Genomic DNA, 17,138 nt, shown 5'->3' on the forward strand with positions numbered 1-17,138 from the left:
ATCAAAACTAAAAATTTTGCTATGAAGGCCCTAAACATTTCTGGTGCAAGCACTTACCTTCATAAGTCATATGCTTAGTAAAAGGAAGTACACCTGTGTGCAATCTTAAGTGCCACATGGTCAGTCAGTATATACACACACACACACACACACACACCTTTTCTGAAATTCCACAGAGGATGCAACACCATTAAGCAAGAGGCACCACTAACCAAACACCACCATAAAGACCAAGGAGATGTCCAAACAAGTTAGGGACAAAGTTGTTGAGAAGTAGAAGTTAGGGTTGTGTTCCAGGAAGGTGCTGTGGTCAGATGAGCGCAAAATTGAATTTTTTAGCCACCCAGGTAAACCCTTTGTCTGGTGCCAAATTAGCGCAGCTCATCACACCAAGACCACCATCCCCACAGTGAAACTTGGTGTTGGCAGCATCGTACTGTGGAGATGTTTTTCAGCAGCAGGGACAGGGAAAATGGTTGCCGATGAGGGGAAGATGGATGGTGTGAAATATAGAGATATTCTTGAGCAAAATTTATTTCAGACTGTTAGTGATTTGAGACAGGGATGGAGGTTCACCTTTCAACAAGATAATAACCGAAATTAACACTCGAGTGGTTTAAAGGAGAACGTGTAGATGTTTTGGAGTGGCTTAGGCAAAGTTCAGACCTTAAAACAATTGAGAATCTGTGGTCAGACTTGAAGATTGCTGTTAAACAGAGGAAACCATCTAATTTTAAAGAACTGGAGCCATTTTGCCTTGAGGAATGGGCAAGAATACTAGTGGCAAGAAGTTCAACCATGACTAGCGCCTGAGTGATAAGTTATATTTTATTGTCGGCTTTACTTGTCCCTGTTCCTTAAGTTATCCCCATTAGCCTTTTGCTGTATTAGGGAATATCATCCCTCCGTTTTCTCCCTGCGTGGAGTTTCTACTGTATAATAAACCCCTTTCACCATTGGTCTGTGTACAGTCCGTTACTGCATCCTACGTGCCCGCAGTCTCCTCACACTGGCTTGCCCAGGAACAGCGCTGACTGAAGAATTAGCATTATGTGAGCACTGTCACTGTTCAGGAGAAAGCACACTAATCACTCTCTCCCTATGTAATGTCAGAAACAAAGAGAATGATTTGTGCACAAGTGAAGAGCAGGAAGACATTGCTTATCCATTTCCTACATGGCTATGTGTTTAGTTTGTGGTGGAAATTTGGGGTGACAGACTCAACTTAACCCCTTTTATCACCAAGCCTATTTTCACCTTTATGACCAGGCCAAATTTTGCAATTCTGATCAGTTTCACTTTATGATAGTGGTGAAAGTTACTCTATATGACATGCGTTTATGAAAATATTTCACAATTTTCAAACTTATTTCTTATGCCCTTAATCCAGAGAGTTCTATCACACAAAAGAGTTAATAACATTTACCACATGTCTACTTTATATCTGCATAATTTTTTAAACATCTTTTGTCTTTGTTAAGATACAAGGGTTAAAGGTTGACCATCGATTTCTCAATTTGCCAACAATATTTACAAAACCATTTTTTTTTTTTTGAGACATCACATTTGAAGTGACTTTGAGGGGCCTATATGACAGAAAATACCCAAAAGTGACATTTTAAAAACAGCACCCATCAAAACCACATTCAAGAAATATATTAACGCTTCCGGTGCTTCAAAAGGAATTTATGCAATGCGGAAGGAAAAAATATATATATTTCTTTCTTCACAAAATTTTTTACTTTAGCCGTAATTTTTTTGTATTTTTAAAAGGGTAACCGGAAGAAGCAGACACCAAAATTTGTTGTACAATTTCTCCTGAGTACCCCAATACCCCATATGTGGGGGAACTACTGTTTGGGCGCACAGCAGGGCTCAGAAGGGAAGGAGCGCCATTTGACTTTTTGAACACAAAATATGTTAACATTAGTGAACACCATATCGCATTTGTCAAGCCCCTGATGTGCCTAAACAGTGTAACCCCCCCCCTCCCCAAGTGACATCATTTTGGAAACTAGACCCCCTCAGGGAATATATCTATGTGTGGCGAGCACCTTGAACCCCCAGGAGCATCACAGAAGTTTTTGAAGTCCAACTGTAAAAATGAAAAATTAAAATTCCGGCAAAAATGTTGGTTTTGCCCCAAGTTTTTCATTCTCACAAGGGTAAACAGGAGCTAAATTGACCATAAAATTTATTATACAATTACTTTGGAGTACATATACCCCATATGTGGTCGAAAACAACTTTTGAGGCACAGTGAAAAGCTCAGAAGAAGCGCCATATTGGAGTTCAAATTTAACTGGAATGGCTTGAGGGTGCAATGTCACATTGGCAGTGCGCCTCAATAAGTGACGTCATTTTACAAACTACACCTCTCAATGAATTAATCTAGGGGTGCAGTGAGCATGTTGATACCTCATGTGCCTTACAAAAATTTATACCATTGGGCGGTGAAGAAGAATTAAATTTTTGTTGCTAAAATGTTGTTTTAGCCCCAAATTTTTCATTTTTATAAGAGTGAATAGGAAAAAAAAAAGCCGGATTACTTACCGGTAATGCTCTTTTAATGAGTCCACGACAGCACCCACTTGGAGGGAGGGATCCTCCCATAGGAACAGGAAACCTACAGAGATAAAAGAGGGCGGTCCGCCTCTCCTCCTCAGTTGGATTTCAGAGTACCCGGAGGACCGCCAATTATTAGGCCATTATATTATTCCATATGATCATTCTATTTTTACAACTAAGAAGGTGTATATACATTATGTTAACTCCTAGGGAGGGTTAGTGAACGGGTGCTGTCGTGGACTCATTAAAAGAGCATTACCGGTAAGTAATCCGACTTTTTACTCTTCGCCACGACAGCACCCACTTGGAGAGACTTTCAGAGACCTTCACCTGGGAGGGACCACCATGGTGAGGACCGCTCTACCAAAGGTTAGGTCGGATGAGCATGATAACTCAAGTCTATAGTGGTTATAAAAGGTAGAGGGCGTTGACCAAGTAGCAGCCTTACATATAGACTCGATTGCGACATCTCCCCTCTCTGCCCAAGAAGAAGCCATCGCTCTGGTGGAGTGTGCCTTGATACCTTCCGGGGGATCTTCATTGCTCACGGAGTATGCCAGGCTGATCGCATCTCTGATCCATCGTGACAGGGTACCCCTTGTGACCTCATATCCCTTCTTTTGGCCCTGGAAGGAAATAAATAGAGCCCTACTTTTCCTCCAGCTGCTAGATCTCTCGATGTATTGTAATACTGCTCTTCTAACATCTAGCGTATGAAATTTTTCTTCCTCTGGAGTAGAAGGGTTACTAAAAAATGAGGGGAGGTGGATTTCTTGTGATCTATGGAACTTCCCTGCTACCTTTGGTAAGTATGAGGGGTCTGGTTTTAATATTAGCTGATCCTGGAATGTTTATAGGAAAGTGGGTTCTATCGATAGCGCCTGTATGTCGCTAACCCTTCTGGCTGAGGTTAGTGCAACTAGCAGTACTGTTTTGAGAGATAGGTGTTTAAGGGATATTGAGTCTAATGGTTCAAACGGAGAACGTGTAAGGGCCTCCAGCACCAGAGTCAAGTCCCAAGGAGGGACTCTAGGTATGTGTACTGGTTCGCTCCGCTCACAGGCCGAGATAAATCTGGCAATCCATCTATTTCCTGCCACGTTATAACTATAGAGGGCCCCTAGAGCCGACACCTGGACTTTTAGAGTGTTAACAGATAAGAAAAGATTTAGGACTTTCTGTAGAAACTCTAGGATTGCGGTTATTGGAATTTCTCTGGAATCAGGGGCTGTGTGAAACTCTAGGAATTTTCTCCACACCCTGGTGTAAATTTTTGTCGTAGACAATTTCCGACTTTGTAGGAGAGTGTTGACTAGCCCTTCCGAGAATCCTCTTGCTCTCAACATTTCCCTTTCAAGTTCCAAGCCGTCAAGTGGAGATTGTCCACTTGAGGATGGAAGAATGGCCCCTGCGAGAGAAGCCTGGGGGTTGAAGGAAGCACCCAAGGGTCGGTCACTGACATTGCCCGCAGGCATGAAAACCACGGTCTCCTGGGCCAGAATGGCGCTATTAAGATTATTCGTGCTTCCTCTGCCCTGATCTTCCTGATCACCTGTGGTAGTAGTATGATTGGGGGGGGGAGGCATATGCCAGTTTGAACCGCCATGGGGCCTGGAGAGCATCCAGGATTTCTGAGCTGTGTCACATTCAGAGAGGCGAATCTTCGCACCTGTCTGTTTTCCCTGGTGGCGAAGAGATCTATCTGGGGAAGGCCCCATAGTGACACGATGTTCGTGAATATTTTCCAGCTCAGGCACCACTCTCCTTGCCGCAGTGTATGGCGGCTTAGAAAATCAGCTTTCGCATTGTCTTCTCTTATGTGGAGGGCTGAGAGAGACGAAAAATGTTTCTCGGCTAAAGACAAGATCTTTCTTGCGGAAGACATTAATGCGACTGATCGAGTCCCGCCTTGCCTGTTGAGATATGCGACCACTGTGGTGTTGTCTGACAGGATTCTTACGTTCTCTCCTTGTAACTGTGGGAGAAAATGATATAATGCATGACCCACTGCTTTTAGCTCTTTCAAGTTTGATGAATCGTGGTCCTCCTTTATATCCCATAAGCCTTGGGTGAAGGTGCTTCCCATATGGGCTCCCCATCCTGTGGGGCTGGCGTCAGTAGTAATTATACGGGAGGGTGTTATTACCCATGGTACTCCTCCCGATAAGTTATTCTGGTCTAGCCACCATGTTAGGGAGGTTAGGACTATCTGAGAAAGTGATTTTCTTAAAATTCCCCTGGTCCTGAGTCTCCTCTAAGAGGATTTGATGCTGTATTTCTCTTGTGTGGAATTGGGCCCACCGAACCGCCGGGATGCAGGAAGTAAGGGACCCCAGGAGGGACATTGCCTCCCTTAACGATGTGTGTGGTTTGTCTATCGCTAATCTGACCTTCGTTTTAATTGTTGTAATCTTTACCTGTGGTAGCAGACATTTTTGGCTTATGAAGTCTAGCTGAAGACCCAGGAAGGACTGAACTGATTGTGGTTCGATTCTGGATTTCTTGAAATTTATTACCCAATCAAGAGCCTGTAGGGATAAGATTGCATCAGCCACTCGTTCATTACATTGTCTAGTTGAGTTACCTATTATCAAAAAATCATCCAAATAGGGTACTATCAGTGTGTCCTTCTGGCGTAAGAAAGCCATCACTTCCAGCATCACCTTTGTAAAGACTCTTGGTGCGATGGAAAGGCCGAATGGCATGGCTGTGAACTGAAGGTGTTGTATGGTGCCCTCGAGGAAGACCGCCACTCTGAGGTATTTCTGGAATCTAATGGATGGGAAGATGATAATAGGCATCTTTCAGATCCAGGCCTGCCATCATACAATTGGGGAAAAGGAGCTTAATTGCGGATCTAATAGACTCCATTTTAAATTTATGATTTATTACAAAAGTATTCAGTTTCTTCAGGTTAATTATCGTCCTGAAGGAGCCATCGGGTTTAGGTATCAGAAAGAGAGGGGAGTAAAATCCTCTCCCTTCCTGTTCTTTTGGCACCTGGACCAAGACTTTTTTTGTCCAGAAGACTGAAAATTTCAGTCTCTAAGGCCCGCTGTTGGACTGGGGAGTTAAGGGATGTTACGATGACTGAGTTACGGGGTACATGATGGAACTCTAATTTTAGTCCTTCTCTAATAATGCCCAGGACCCAAGGGCTGGCCGTGATTTTCTCCCATTCCTGAAGGAAAAACTTTAGTCTCCCTCCGACTGGAGGGACTGGTTCTTTAGCTCCGATCTCTGTGGAAGGAGGATCCTCTAAACATAGCACCTTTGCCTTTTCCTTCTTTCGTGGCCCAGTGGTTATGATTCTCTGCTGGTCTTCCCCTACCAAATGGTCGTCTCCTGAACGCTCTCCTATAAAATGGGAGAGAGGGGTTAGGGAACCCTTTTTTCCTTTAGCAAGGATTTCGTCCAAAGCTATTCCAAACAAAAACTCACCCTCACAAGGTATGGCACAGAGCTTTGCCTTGGATTGGGTGTCACTTCTCCAGCTTTTAAGCCATAGGCTTCGTCTGGCGTTATTAAGCAAGCCTGCTGGTCTGGCTGCCATGCGTAGTGAATCGGCTGATGCGTCTGCTATGTATGCAGCGGCGCCACGAATCAGTGGTATGGCTGCTCGTAGCTTGTCTCTGGAGACTTTTTGTTCTACTTGTTGGTCTAGCTGATCAATCCAGACCAGCATAGAGTGAGCTGTGCACGTACTGGCTATTGCTGGTTTAAACGTGCCCGTGGCTGCCTCCCATGCTCTCTTTAGTGAGGCATCCGCTTTTCGATCCAGTGGGTCTTTTAGAATCCCTGCGTCTTCTACTGGTAAGGCCGACTGCTTTGAGGCTGAGGGCAACTGCCGTGTTGACCTTCGGGACCTTAGACGACGTTAACAATTCCTCGTCGCTGAAGGGATACCTTCTTTTTGACGCCGAGGGGAGATAACCTCTCTGATCCTGCTTCTCCCATTCCTTTTTCACTAAGGCCTTTATTGCTGGTATAACGGGAAAAACCCTCCTCCTCCTATCTGTCAATCCCGCAACCAATCTCTTGTGTCGTTTGCGGCTCCTTAGCGTCTGTGCAACCCATGGTGTTTCTTACAGATTTCACCAAGTTGTCCGTGTTCTCTAACGGAAAACATGAACGACCCTCCATATCAGAGGAAGATGATGATGTAGACGTATTGGAGCTGTCAGAGACTACTGCTTCGTCTTCATCTGTGTCTAAGCTAACTGCCGTCGGCTTGTTAGCCTTAGTTTTCTTAGATATGCCGCTAGACTGGGTTAGGGCCTGTAGTTCCTCCCTTATGTCTGTGGCTGATGTTGAAGCCTGTTTTGTATTTTCAGAAATGCATTTTTTGCACAGCCTCTTTGTATAAGAGTCCGGTAAAGTACGTGTACAGAGGGCACATTCCTTGTTTTTTGATTTTTCCTTCCTTTTAGCCTACGGTGGACATAGCAGAGGAGAGAGAGGGAGAGAGAGAGAGAGAGAGAGATTCTTTAACAGCTTGATAGGCAGAGAGTCGTCCACTCACCCAGAGAAGCTGCAGGTACCGGTTCAGGAGGCTGAGAAGGGGTTCTATTGGCATGGTTTCTGTGGCTCCTATCCGAGGAGCCTCGACGTTCCGCTGCCGCTGTATCACCGTCTTGGGGATGCGTGTCCTGTCTTGGGGAAGACATGTCTGCACGCTCTATCACTATCCCCCTCGGTTTTTTATGTCACCCTTCAATACCTGGTACCTCCCCCTACCAGGTGCGCCTGCTTGCGGTGCATTCATTAGCCTGCGCCCAGCCTGGAAACACCGTCGCCGCTATATTAAATCATGTCTTTTTTTTTTTTTTGCCTGGAGGGGGCGGGGAGTGCTCCTCTGCTGATATCGCGCGGCTGTGAAAGACTGCGCATGCGCTGTACGCTGAGGAACCTCCGGTAACCCGGAAGTTCCTCCTTACCTCTTCCCAGCGCTGTATCTGCGTCCTCGCTGAGGCTCTCAGAACGCCAGAGATAGATTCTCTATCTCGGCTCCGCACTCCCACACGGACCGGGATGGCTGCCTCCAAGATCCTGGTGACGTGTATCCATATAAGAAAACCCCCGGTCGGCTCCACCCGGTACCGGTGTTTCTTCTTGCGCTGCCGCTGTCTCAGACGAGGGGGGAGCCGGATTCCAGCACTCCCTCGACGCTGCTTCTGGACCGGAACCCCTGCCGTTCGCACGGACACTGCACAGGCGGTTCCTTGGCCCAGGTATGTCTTCTGTAGAGATCCTGCGGTTCCTATAGGAACAGGAAACCAACTGAGGAGGAGAGACGGACCGCCCTCTTATCTCTGTAGGTTTCCTGTTCCTATGGGCGGATCCCTCTCTCCAAGTAGGTGCTGTCGTGGCGAAGAGTAAAAAAGGGACTTGTCAGTTTGTTGTGGAATTTCTACTGCGTATGCAAATACCTCACATATAATCAGAAACTACTTTTGCGGCACAGTGCAAAACCCAGAAGGGAAGGAGCTCCATAATTTAGTGCAGATTTTACTGTTATGGTTTGCAGGTGCTATGATGCACTGGAAGAGTCCTTGAAGTGCCAGAACAGCAGAACCCCCCATAAGTGACCAATTTTACAAACTACAACTCTCGAATTCATTTAGGGTGCAGTGATATCAACACCATGGGTGTGTCCCAATTTTATGCCAAGTTGCTGATGACAACGGTCAAAGGAGCGCTCAGAACACAATGTCAAAGATTAATTTCTTTATGCCACAACGTATTTCGACGGCCAGACACAGTCTTCATCAGGTGGCAAGATAATTATGACAACAGGAAGGGGTATTTAAAATTAGATCAACCAATGAGAATGCCGAGACAATCTGCCAATAGCAATCAATAAAATGATCAAAGGAATATAAAATGGAGTCAAAATACAAAAAATATTAAATGTGTTTAAAACAGAGTAATGGTAATACATGACAATAGTTATGGTAAATAAAAACATTTAAAACATATAAAGAAGATAAATTAAAAATATAGATTAAAAATGCAATACTATTATTTTGCCACATTTTCAATAATAAGGTTCAAACTCTCAGGAGTCATTGTGCCTAATTTGAATATCCAATAGCACTCTCTATTAAACTCCTGTAATGATCAGAAACATTATCTGGTATTTGGTCAATAATGGTGAGCTTTAATGATCTTGGGTCCTTCTGGTGCATAATGGAAAAGTGAAAACCATTCAGGATATTCTGACAGTGTTTAACTGTGTGTGCATGGTTTGTATGGTATGACCCACATATTTGAGTCCACAGGCCCACTCTATTAAATATACCACATAAATAGATTGACAACTGACATGCCAATTGATTTTATAACTAATGCCCGTGGTGTTAGATCTAAATTCCTTTGCCCCATGTGTGTTGGACGCACAACAAAGGCGTTTAGTGGTTCCGCACGCAAAAAAACGGAATTTTGATCTACCCAAGTTGTATAAGATGGGGGGGGAATTAAGAGTGGTATTCCTGGGAGCAACCAAATTGCGAAGTGTACATATTTTTCTAAAAATCGTTCTCGGCTGGGAAGGAATGTGTCTTGAAAGGATGGGATCACCCTTCAAGGTATACCAATATTTTCTAAGAAGTGATCCCATCCTTTCAAGACACATTCCGGTTTTGGTCCGATGGGTGTCGCGGTCCAGTCCGGCGCCTGCCTTCTTCTAATGATGTCGTCTTCTTCTTTCCTTCCTGTCTTTGGACATTGAGTAGTCCCGAGTCACTCTGCTACTCTGACTAAGTAGGCTGCCACTTGAATGGTTACCCCCACTGTGTTCACGCTGTTGAGGCTGCTGCTGCTCCTCCTCCATAATCAAAAAGAAGTGCCGACGCACAAATTGCTCTGTGGTCAAACTGCATTTCAAATGAGGTACCAACAAAGCATGCCCCTTCCTGGACAGCCTCCCAGTAAAGTGAAGCAATGTGTGCCGCCATTGTCTCTGGCATGACTCCCAGCCGACGCCGTTTGATATGCCTATTCCCAGCGTGCCTTGCGCTAGTCACATCAGTGGAATGCACCGCTATCATCTTCCTGCGTGTCATCCACAGAATGGGGCAGCACGGAGGCTGGAGACATCTGTCACCACCACCTGTGCCCGCACGCACGATCGAGTTCCCACTAGACCAGCGGACAGTGGTACCAGAACCTGAAGGCTGGCGTTGCAGGCTCACAGATGCTCTTCCAGACAGACTGGGTAAGTGCTTCGTCAACCGCCTAGTTCCAGGACAGGAAACCAACTGATGCAGGGGGAGAGGTACCACCCTTTCATTTCAATAGGTTTCCGGTCCTTGGTGGGTGGATCCCTCTATCAGATGTGCAGTCATTCGAGCGATATAATTCTTCCATATTTCTGCCGACAGTCACGTGAGGGCTTGTTGCTTTGCGGGACGAGTTGATATGTTACTGGTACCGTTTGCGGGCACATGATATTTTTTCATTGCTTTCTATTCTGATTTTTGGCAGGCAGAATGAACAAAAAAACAGCAATTCAGGAACTGTTTTTTAACATTTGTTTTTTGTATGTTGTTCCACGTGTAGTAAAATTGAGGCATCTTTAGTCTTCAGGTCAGTATGATTACAGAGGTACCACATTTATATTTTTTAGTGTTTTGGCGCTTTTACACAATCTATTTTATAGAATTATTTTTGCATCACTATATTCTGATAGTTATACCTTAATTTTTCCGCTGATGGAGCAGGACAAGATGACGTTTTCAGTGATAGCATACTTTTTTTTTTTTTAACTACTTAAAAAGAAAAAAAAACAAAAAAAAAAACTTCATCTTTGGCATCTGTGTAACCGTACTGACCTGGAGAATCATATTGCTAGGTCGGTTTTAACTTACAGTGAGCATGGGAAATAAAATACTGAAAATAATTTATGGAATTGCAACATTTTTGCAATTTCAAAGAACTTACAATTTTTTTTTTTTAGAATATCACATGATAAAATGAAGGAGGTCGTTCAAAACTAAAAATTTGTCCATCAAAAAACAAGGCCTCATACGAAAATGTGGAAAAAAGCTAAGGCTCTTGGAAGAAGGGGTGTAAAGAAAAAAAAAACATACAAAAAAAAAAAAAACTGGCTGCGGCATGAAGGGGTTAAATCACATTTTAACGCCTTTACGGTATTTGACTTACATGCATGACATAATGGGAAAGGTGTTCCCACAATATGACGTACAGGTAGGTTATGGTGATCATACGGGTCAAGGGCGCACATTAACCACCAGGAGCTTGGCTGAACATACAGCAACAGCTTGAGCCATTACCAGCTCACTTCCTGGCAGTTTAATCTTCTACATTCCACAGTCAATAGACCATGGCATTTAGAATTTCATTTTTAGGGGAATAACCATTTACCGTAAGTACCATAATCGATCTTTTAACACTAGTACCACTAGTTTCTCCCCTCAATGTATTGTTTTCCTCATTTTGCTCTATTCCTTCCACCAACTCATTAACCTTGGTTAATAGATAGTTTGGAATGGTCTTAGAAAAAATATATATATCGTACATGTAAATCTCACCTTTTGTAACGTCACGGTATATTGTTCCCAAATTGTGTCTTCCATTCCAAATCCCTAAAACAAAAATATCTCAGTGTGAAAAAAAGTAAAAATGGTACTATATATAGACAGTATTTAATGTCAAAGAAACATTGTGGTGTTCATTTAACCCATATGCATATGCAAATTGTCTCTTCGAAGAGGACTAGAACTAGCAATCCTGAAAGTCAATGTCGACCCTTTAACGAGCCTTGTCACATCACTTAGGATAGAAGTCAAAACCAGAACCTCAATTTGCAGACACTGTGTTTCGGGGTACTACCCCTTGTCACTGCAAAGTGTGAGAGGCATCTGACCGGGATCCAACATTTGCATGAATGTCTGAATAAGTCATAAGGTAAAATCCTCAACATTAACAGAAATAAACACTTGAAATAGATCACTCTGTTTGTAATGACTCTATATACCAGGGCTGTGGAGTCGGTAAGCCAAACCTGCGACTCCGACTCCTCAATTTCCCTTACACCGACTCCGACTCCAACTCCGACTCCCACACATATTGCTTATATTTAAGTGAAAAATTTATTGTAGTACAATGTGAACCTCAGACATTTAATCATTTTTATGATCCAATAATCAAGATATTTAGATAGAACAGAATATATATTGGTGTACTACCCGGTTTTCATTCTTTTTGGTACAGATACGATATGGATAGACAGATATGGATAAATGGATATATAGATAGAGCAGATTTCTAATCTGCTTTTGCTATTGAAAACATTATCTATGAGCTCAAAAACCTTTCAGGTGATGCGGTTTTTTAAAAAGATGATCAGCTTTTGCAGCTGAAAAACGTATCCTCAAAAAACACAGGAAAAACGCTGTGTGTGAATGTAGCCTTAGATCAGGAATAGAACAGCCATTTATAGGACATTTCATAACTTTCCCAAACTCCTATGAAAAAATATTCAGCACATCCTGCATTGAATTACTGTACCCAATTTATTACATATTTTAGGAGTCGGAGTCGGTCCATTTTATACCGACTCCAACTCCGACTCCACCAAAATGAGCACCGACTCCGACTCCACAGCCCTGCTATATACTATACGAGTTTCACTTTTTGCATTGAAGAACTGAAATAAATTAACTTTTTGATAATATTCTAATTTTGTGAGAAGCACCTGTATATGCCTAGGAGGATATAAGTTCATGTCCGTGAACTCAGTCTCTGGGTACTGTGGACCGTATAAGGATCATGAAATAGGTCCGTATGAACCCTTGTGCAGTCATTCCCCCCCTTTGACTGCATATGGACCCAATGAGGTGGCGCTGATCCATACACATCAATTGTAAAAAGGGATCTGTGTCTGTCTGTCCTGTGGATAAATAAAAGTTCAGGCGATTTTTAAAATTTGAGAAGGAAAAAAAAAAGAAAAAGGGATGTGTAACAGGGTCTACCAAGCTGGAGTACCTCTTTCAGTACCACCCCGTGTTTTCGGAGGTCCGCTCTGCGTTGGCTGGAGTCTGAATGAATGACGCTGGCTGGAATTCCTTGGTTACATGGGCGCATATAAAAGATCACTGTTTCTCCACGTATTTCCAGTCTGACAACACTTTACTCACAGGACACAGAATATATCACACAGATACAGAGGGCAGGCCAATAGAAAAGCGGCAGGCCAGACATGCATTACAAAAGCCGCAGGCGGCCGGAGCCTGCCGATGTTTACTGTGGGAATTACAAAGCTGGGGGGAGGGCGGACAAAAGGAGAATATCGTGTCCCCTCTGCCTAGGGGCGCAGCCTGTGGGCTGATGCATTAGGGACATGCATCTCACATAGAACCTATTATACATACATATAACTGCACAACATATTCTGGGTGCTGAGTGGTTCTGTAGCACGTAACACGATGTAAAATAGGGGACACATGGAAGAAAAAAAAAAAAAAGAGGATGAGGTTGGAGTACCTCGATTCTCCTCTATCCTTTGTGGCAGATTGACAGCAGCGGAGGACAGCTCATCTCCATCCATTTTCCTTATGGTCTATGACGCAAGGTTTGCAGCTGTTCAAGTGGTTTTCATTGTTGTAATTGCAACTAATCAAGGTGAGCATACACCTCCCATTTGTACACCCTTTGTATTATGGGTATCACCTTATTTGCGCCATCGCTCCCTAGTTTGTTCACTGTTTTTCCGAGAATTAATTTTCCCTTGAAAATCTTCGCAAAGGCTGGTTTCACATTTGCGTTTTTTAGCGCTGGAAAAAAACGCATACCTGCGCATGCGTTTTTTCCCCTATATTTAACATGGGTGCGCATACCTGCGCGCTGGTAAGCGCATGTATGCGATTTTCATGCGCTGCGTTTTTTTGGGGTGTGCGTTGGTATTTTCCAGACGCAGCATGTTGCATTTTTTGGCCCTGCAAAAAAGCGCATGCGCACGTATGCGCACGTTTTGCGCTAAAAATGGCCATTATAGCCTATGGATGCGCATATGTGCGCACTGGCATGCTCATGTATGCGTTTTTTTGCATATGCGTTTTTTTTTTTTAACCATGGAATTTAGGGGTTTGGGTTAGAGTTAGGGTTAGTTAAGGGGGTTTAGGGTTAGGGTTAGGGTCAGGGTCAGGGTTGGGGTTTGGGTCAGGGTTAAGTATGGTTTGGTTAAGGGTTAGGGTCAGGATTAGGGTTAAGTATGGTTTTGTTAAGGGTTAGGGTTAAGTATGGTTTTGTTAAGGGTTAGGGTCAGGGTTAGGGTCAGGATTAGGGTTAAGTATGGTTTTGTTAAGGGTTAGGGTCAGGGTTAGGGTTAGGGTCAGGGTTAGGGTTAAGTATGGTTTTGTTAAGGATTAGGGTCAGGGTTAGGGTCAGGATTAGGGTTAAGTATGGTTTTGTTAAGGGTTAGGGTCAGGGTTAGGGTTAGGGTCAGGGTCAGGGTTAAGTATGGTTTTGTTAAGGGTTAGGGTCAGGGTTAGGGTTAGGGTCAGGGTTAGTTAGGGTTTAGGGTTTGGGTTAGGGTTAAGTATGATTTGGTTAAGGGTTAGGGTCAGGGTTAGGGTTAGGGTCAGGGTTAGGGTTAGTAAAGTCATGGTTTGGGTAGTGTGAGGGGCCACCTAAAAATGTTGGAAAAAAACGCAAACGCGGTAAAAACGCACTAAAAACGCATACAAACGCATAAAAACGCTGCGTTTTTTTTCATGCATGCTCATAAAAATGCTTGAAAAAAACGCAGCAGTTGTATGCTTATGTATGCGTTTTTTCAATGCGTTTTTTTGCGGGAAAAACGCGCTGCAAAAAAAAGCAAGTGTGAAACTAGCCTAAGCATCGTTAACTTCTAAACAGAACTCATTATGTTAGTTTATGAAACCGCAACATGCAGTGACCAACTAATTTTGACAAAATCATTTTTTTTTGGCAACCTTATTTAATGCTACCATCATATACTTTTACCAATTAAACCTACAGCACGCGGTCTAGGTTACACAAAAAGAAAGCATCCAAGTGCTATGACCTTTCTCCGGTATCGAAAAACGGGACAAAACTTGCCATACGGGATGATTGTGCAGATCATGGGTCCTCATTTCATTCTGTGATTACAGCAGCTCTGGATTCAATAGAATGAGTGTGAGACTCAGTAGGTGTGTATGCTATACAACTCATTCACATATGTAATCAAGATCAGAGCTCCACAGGGACATAATTATAGGTTTGTCTACTAACTGCCAACGTGTGACTACATTCATTAGAATTTGTGCTACACTCTAATTAAAAGGGAACCTATTATGTTATTCATGCAGTCTGATCTGTGGACAGCATGGTGTACAGAAGGACAAACTGAGCAGAATGACAACATGTTCTTTAAAAAGGCAAGTCAGTCTATAACCACATTTCCCTAGAAATAAAACAATTGAGCACTGTATATTTCTTGCAAAAATATCAAGTGAATTTTCAGGTCTCTGCTGAAAAATTGCAATAACTCAAGAGCATATTGTTTCTGACTTTGGATACCAACAGGCACAGCTTTGATAAAGTATCAAACAGGTAAGGTTGGATTCCATTATCACAGGCTCGCCTCATTTGACCGAACATGCATATGTTCTTAGTAGGTAGAGGGAAATTGATGCCGGACAACTTTGGTGGGTGTACTCCCTAGAGCCAACCACCTCTCAACATCGTCTGTCTACAGAGAGTTGTCACGACCCCATACACAGTTAGCTGTCTAATCTCTATGAAACCAGCAGGTTCAGCCAACTATTCTATTAGGTTTTTGGCCACCTTAAAGGCCTCACCATATATCAGATGAAAGTCTAACAGATCCATCTTAATGACAGATATTACTATAATATTTCTAATTAGCCTATAATCTGCAGAAAAATATCATGTATAGCCAGCTTTACTCTTGTTTTTTTCCAAAAATTAAATTTACTTTTCACCCATAAAAAAAAAAAAAAAAAAAAAAAAAAAAAAAAAGAGCTTTGCTTGCCAACCAGTTCCTGTGATGGTTCTGAGCCACTGTCCTCCATGTCACCACTGCAGTCAGTTAACATATCACCACTACAGCAGCCAGTCACTAGGATCAACAGTTGTGCAGACTGTCTTAGCCTCACTGTTGAGCTTAGCGATTGGCTAAAATCAGTCACATGCGCTTATGTGATGCCATCTTTGTAGCCAAACATAAACGACTGGGAGCTGCAGAGGAATGTTAGCACCACAGCAGGGGGAAGGTGAGTAAAACTATCATACTATCAAAATTAGCATACAGTAAAAGTAAATGGGGTGAAAAAAATAAAAAATTCAAGGGGATGTTCATGCTTGGGACAAAAATCTCCAGGGAATTTAAAATTTGTTCACGAAGAGTGAAGGACAACGTCCCATTTCAAATGGAAACTAAAATGCTTTAATTGTACTCTACAATTCAGAAATCAAGATTGCTAATCCTGTGTAGCAGTCGCAAGTACATGGGATGCAGTGACAGACGGGAGGCAGAACAAGGGTTAACAGGTTTATTTACAGGGGATAACTCTATGCAGGGAGAAACGGGGTTAAAAAGTATAACAGTACAATGAGGCACAGGAGAGTCCAAGGAAAAGAATAACGGTTCTTGTAACCACAGTTCCTGTGACGAAGTTGTGTCAGAAGCTCGGCGGATTATTACTCCTACTGAACTCAAAGGCGCCGGCAATGGCTGGCACGGTGTCTTTATTAACGGGGTTCCACAAACAACAATACCCCGTCTTCTGGTGACAGTGGTCGGTCTCCGGTACCTTCCATCACCCCTAGTCCATATACTATAGTGGTTAAATAACGATGAGGATTACTGTCCTGTACGAGCACAGCGTGGCTCTGCGAACATGCACTGGCAAAGTCATGTCACAAGTGTCTAGGCCGACTTTCACCAGCACAATCGAGACGTAAAATAACGGTCATGCTCCCGGTATCTTTCAGGCGGCATGTGCGCGGCACTCCCGATCCTGAAGCGCCCAACATCTGGCTCTATGGCGGTTACCAGGCACACCCTGTACGACTCCTCTCTTGTCCCCGCAGCTGGCGGCGGCGGTCATTGGTCTGTGTGGCGCAGGTGCTCCCTGGACGGACAGCGCACTCCTTTCTCTTGCTGCTGTAGCACCCGGCTTGGCTCTGTTCTGCTGACAGTGGTACTGCTCTCCGTATTGCTGCTGGGCACACTCAATCCCTCAGCGCAGCAGCCCCTATGTTCCTGGTCGGCTGGAGCACGGCCTCTCAACAGCCCGGTACTCTCTGGCGGGAAGGGGAGCGGAGCACACCGCTCACCTGACTACGTGCTGCTCTGCCCTGGCGCTAAACTGCCTTCCTTTGCGTGTTTTCCTTTCTCCTCCTCCATCCCCCTCCGACAGCAGGCAGCCCCTCCTCTCTAGAACTTCTCCCAGGCAACAGGGGAGGTCTGCCTCACCCAGGCTTCCCCCAGGGAACAGTGGATGCAGCCTCTCTGGTTCCAGACCCAGCACACAGGTACCCGCTGCCTCATCGACTGCTTTACACCTGCAAGCCAAAGT

General features: G+C 43.8%; 1 protein-coding gene across 8 annotated transcripts in view; it reads right to left on the bottom strand.

Annotated features, from left to right (window-relative positions):
* Nucleotides 1-17,138, bottom strand: part of LOC141086293 (tight junction protein 2-like) — an 80,403-nt gene that overhangs the window by 40,887 nt on the left and 22,378 nt on the right. For all 8 annotated transcript variants that reach the window (XR_012231570.1, XR_012231573.1, XR_012231572.1 and 5 more), the window contains one exon: nucleotides 11,121-11,174. Coding sequence is in view for 4 of the 8 variants with exons in the window: in XM_073572242.1 (XP_073428343.1) it covers nucleotides 11,121-11,174 (54 nt within the window). In the remaining 4 variants the exon portion in view is untranslated. The remainder of the gene's footprint in view (nucleotides 1-11,120; nucleotides 11,175-17,138) is intronic.

Source organism: Dendrobates tinctorius, unplaced genomic scaffold (genome assembly GCF_039654945.1).
Source record: "Dendrobates tinctorius isolate UK_male_01 unplaced genomic scaffold, ASM3965494v1 ptg000031l, whole genome shotgun sequence".
NCBI classification, from domain to species: Eukaryota; Metazoa; Chordata; class Amphibia; order Anura; family Dendrobatidae; genus Dendrobates; species Dendrobates tinctorius.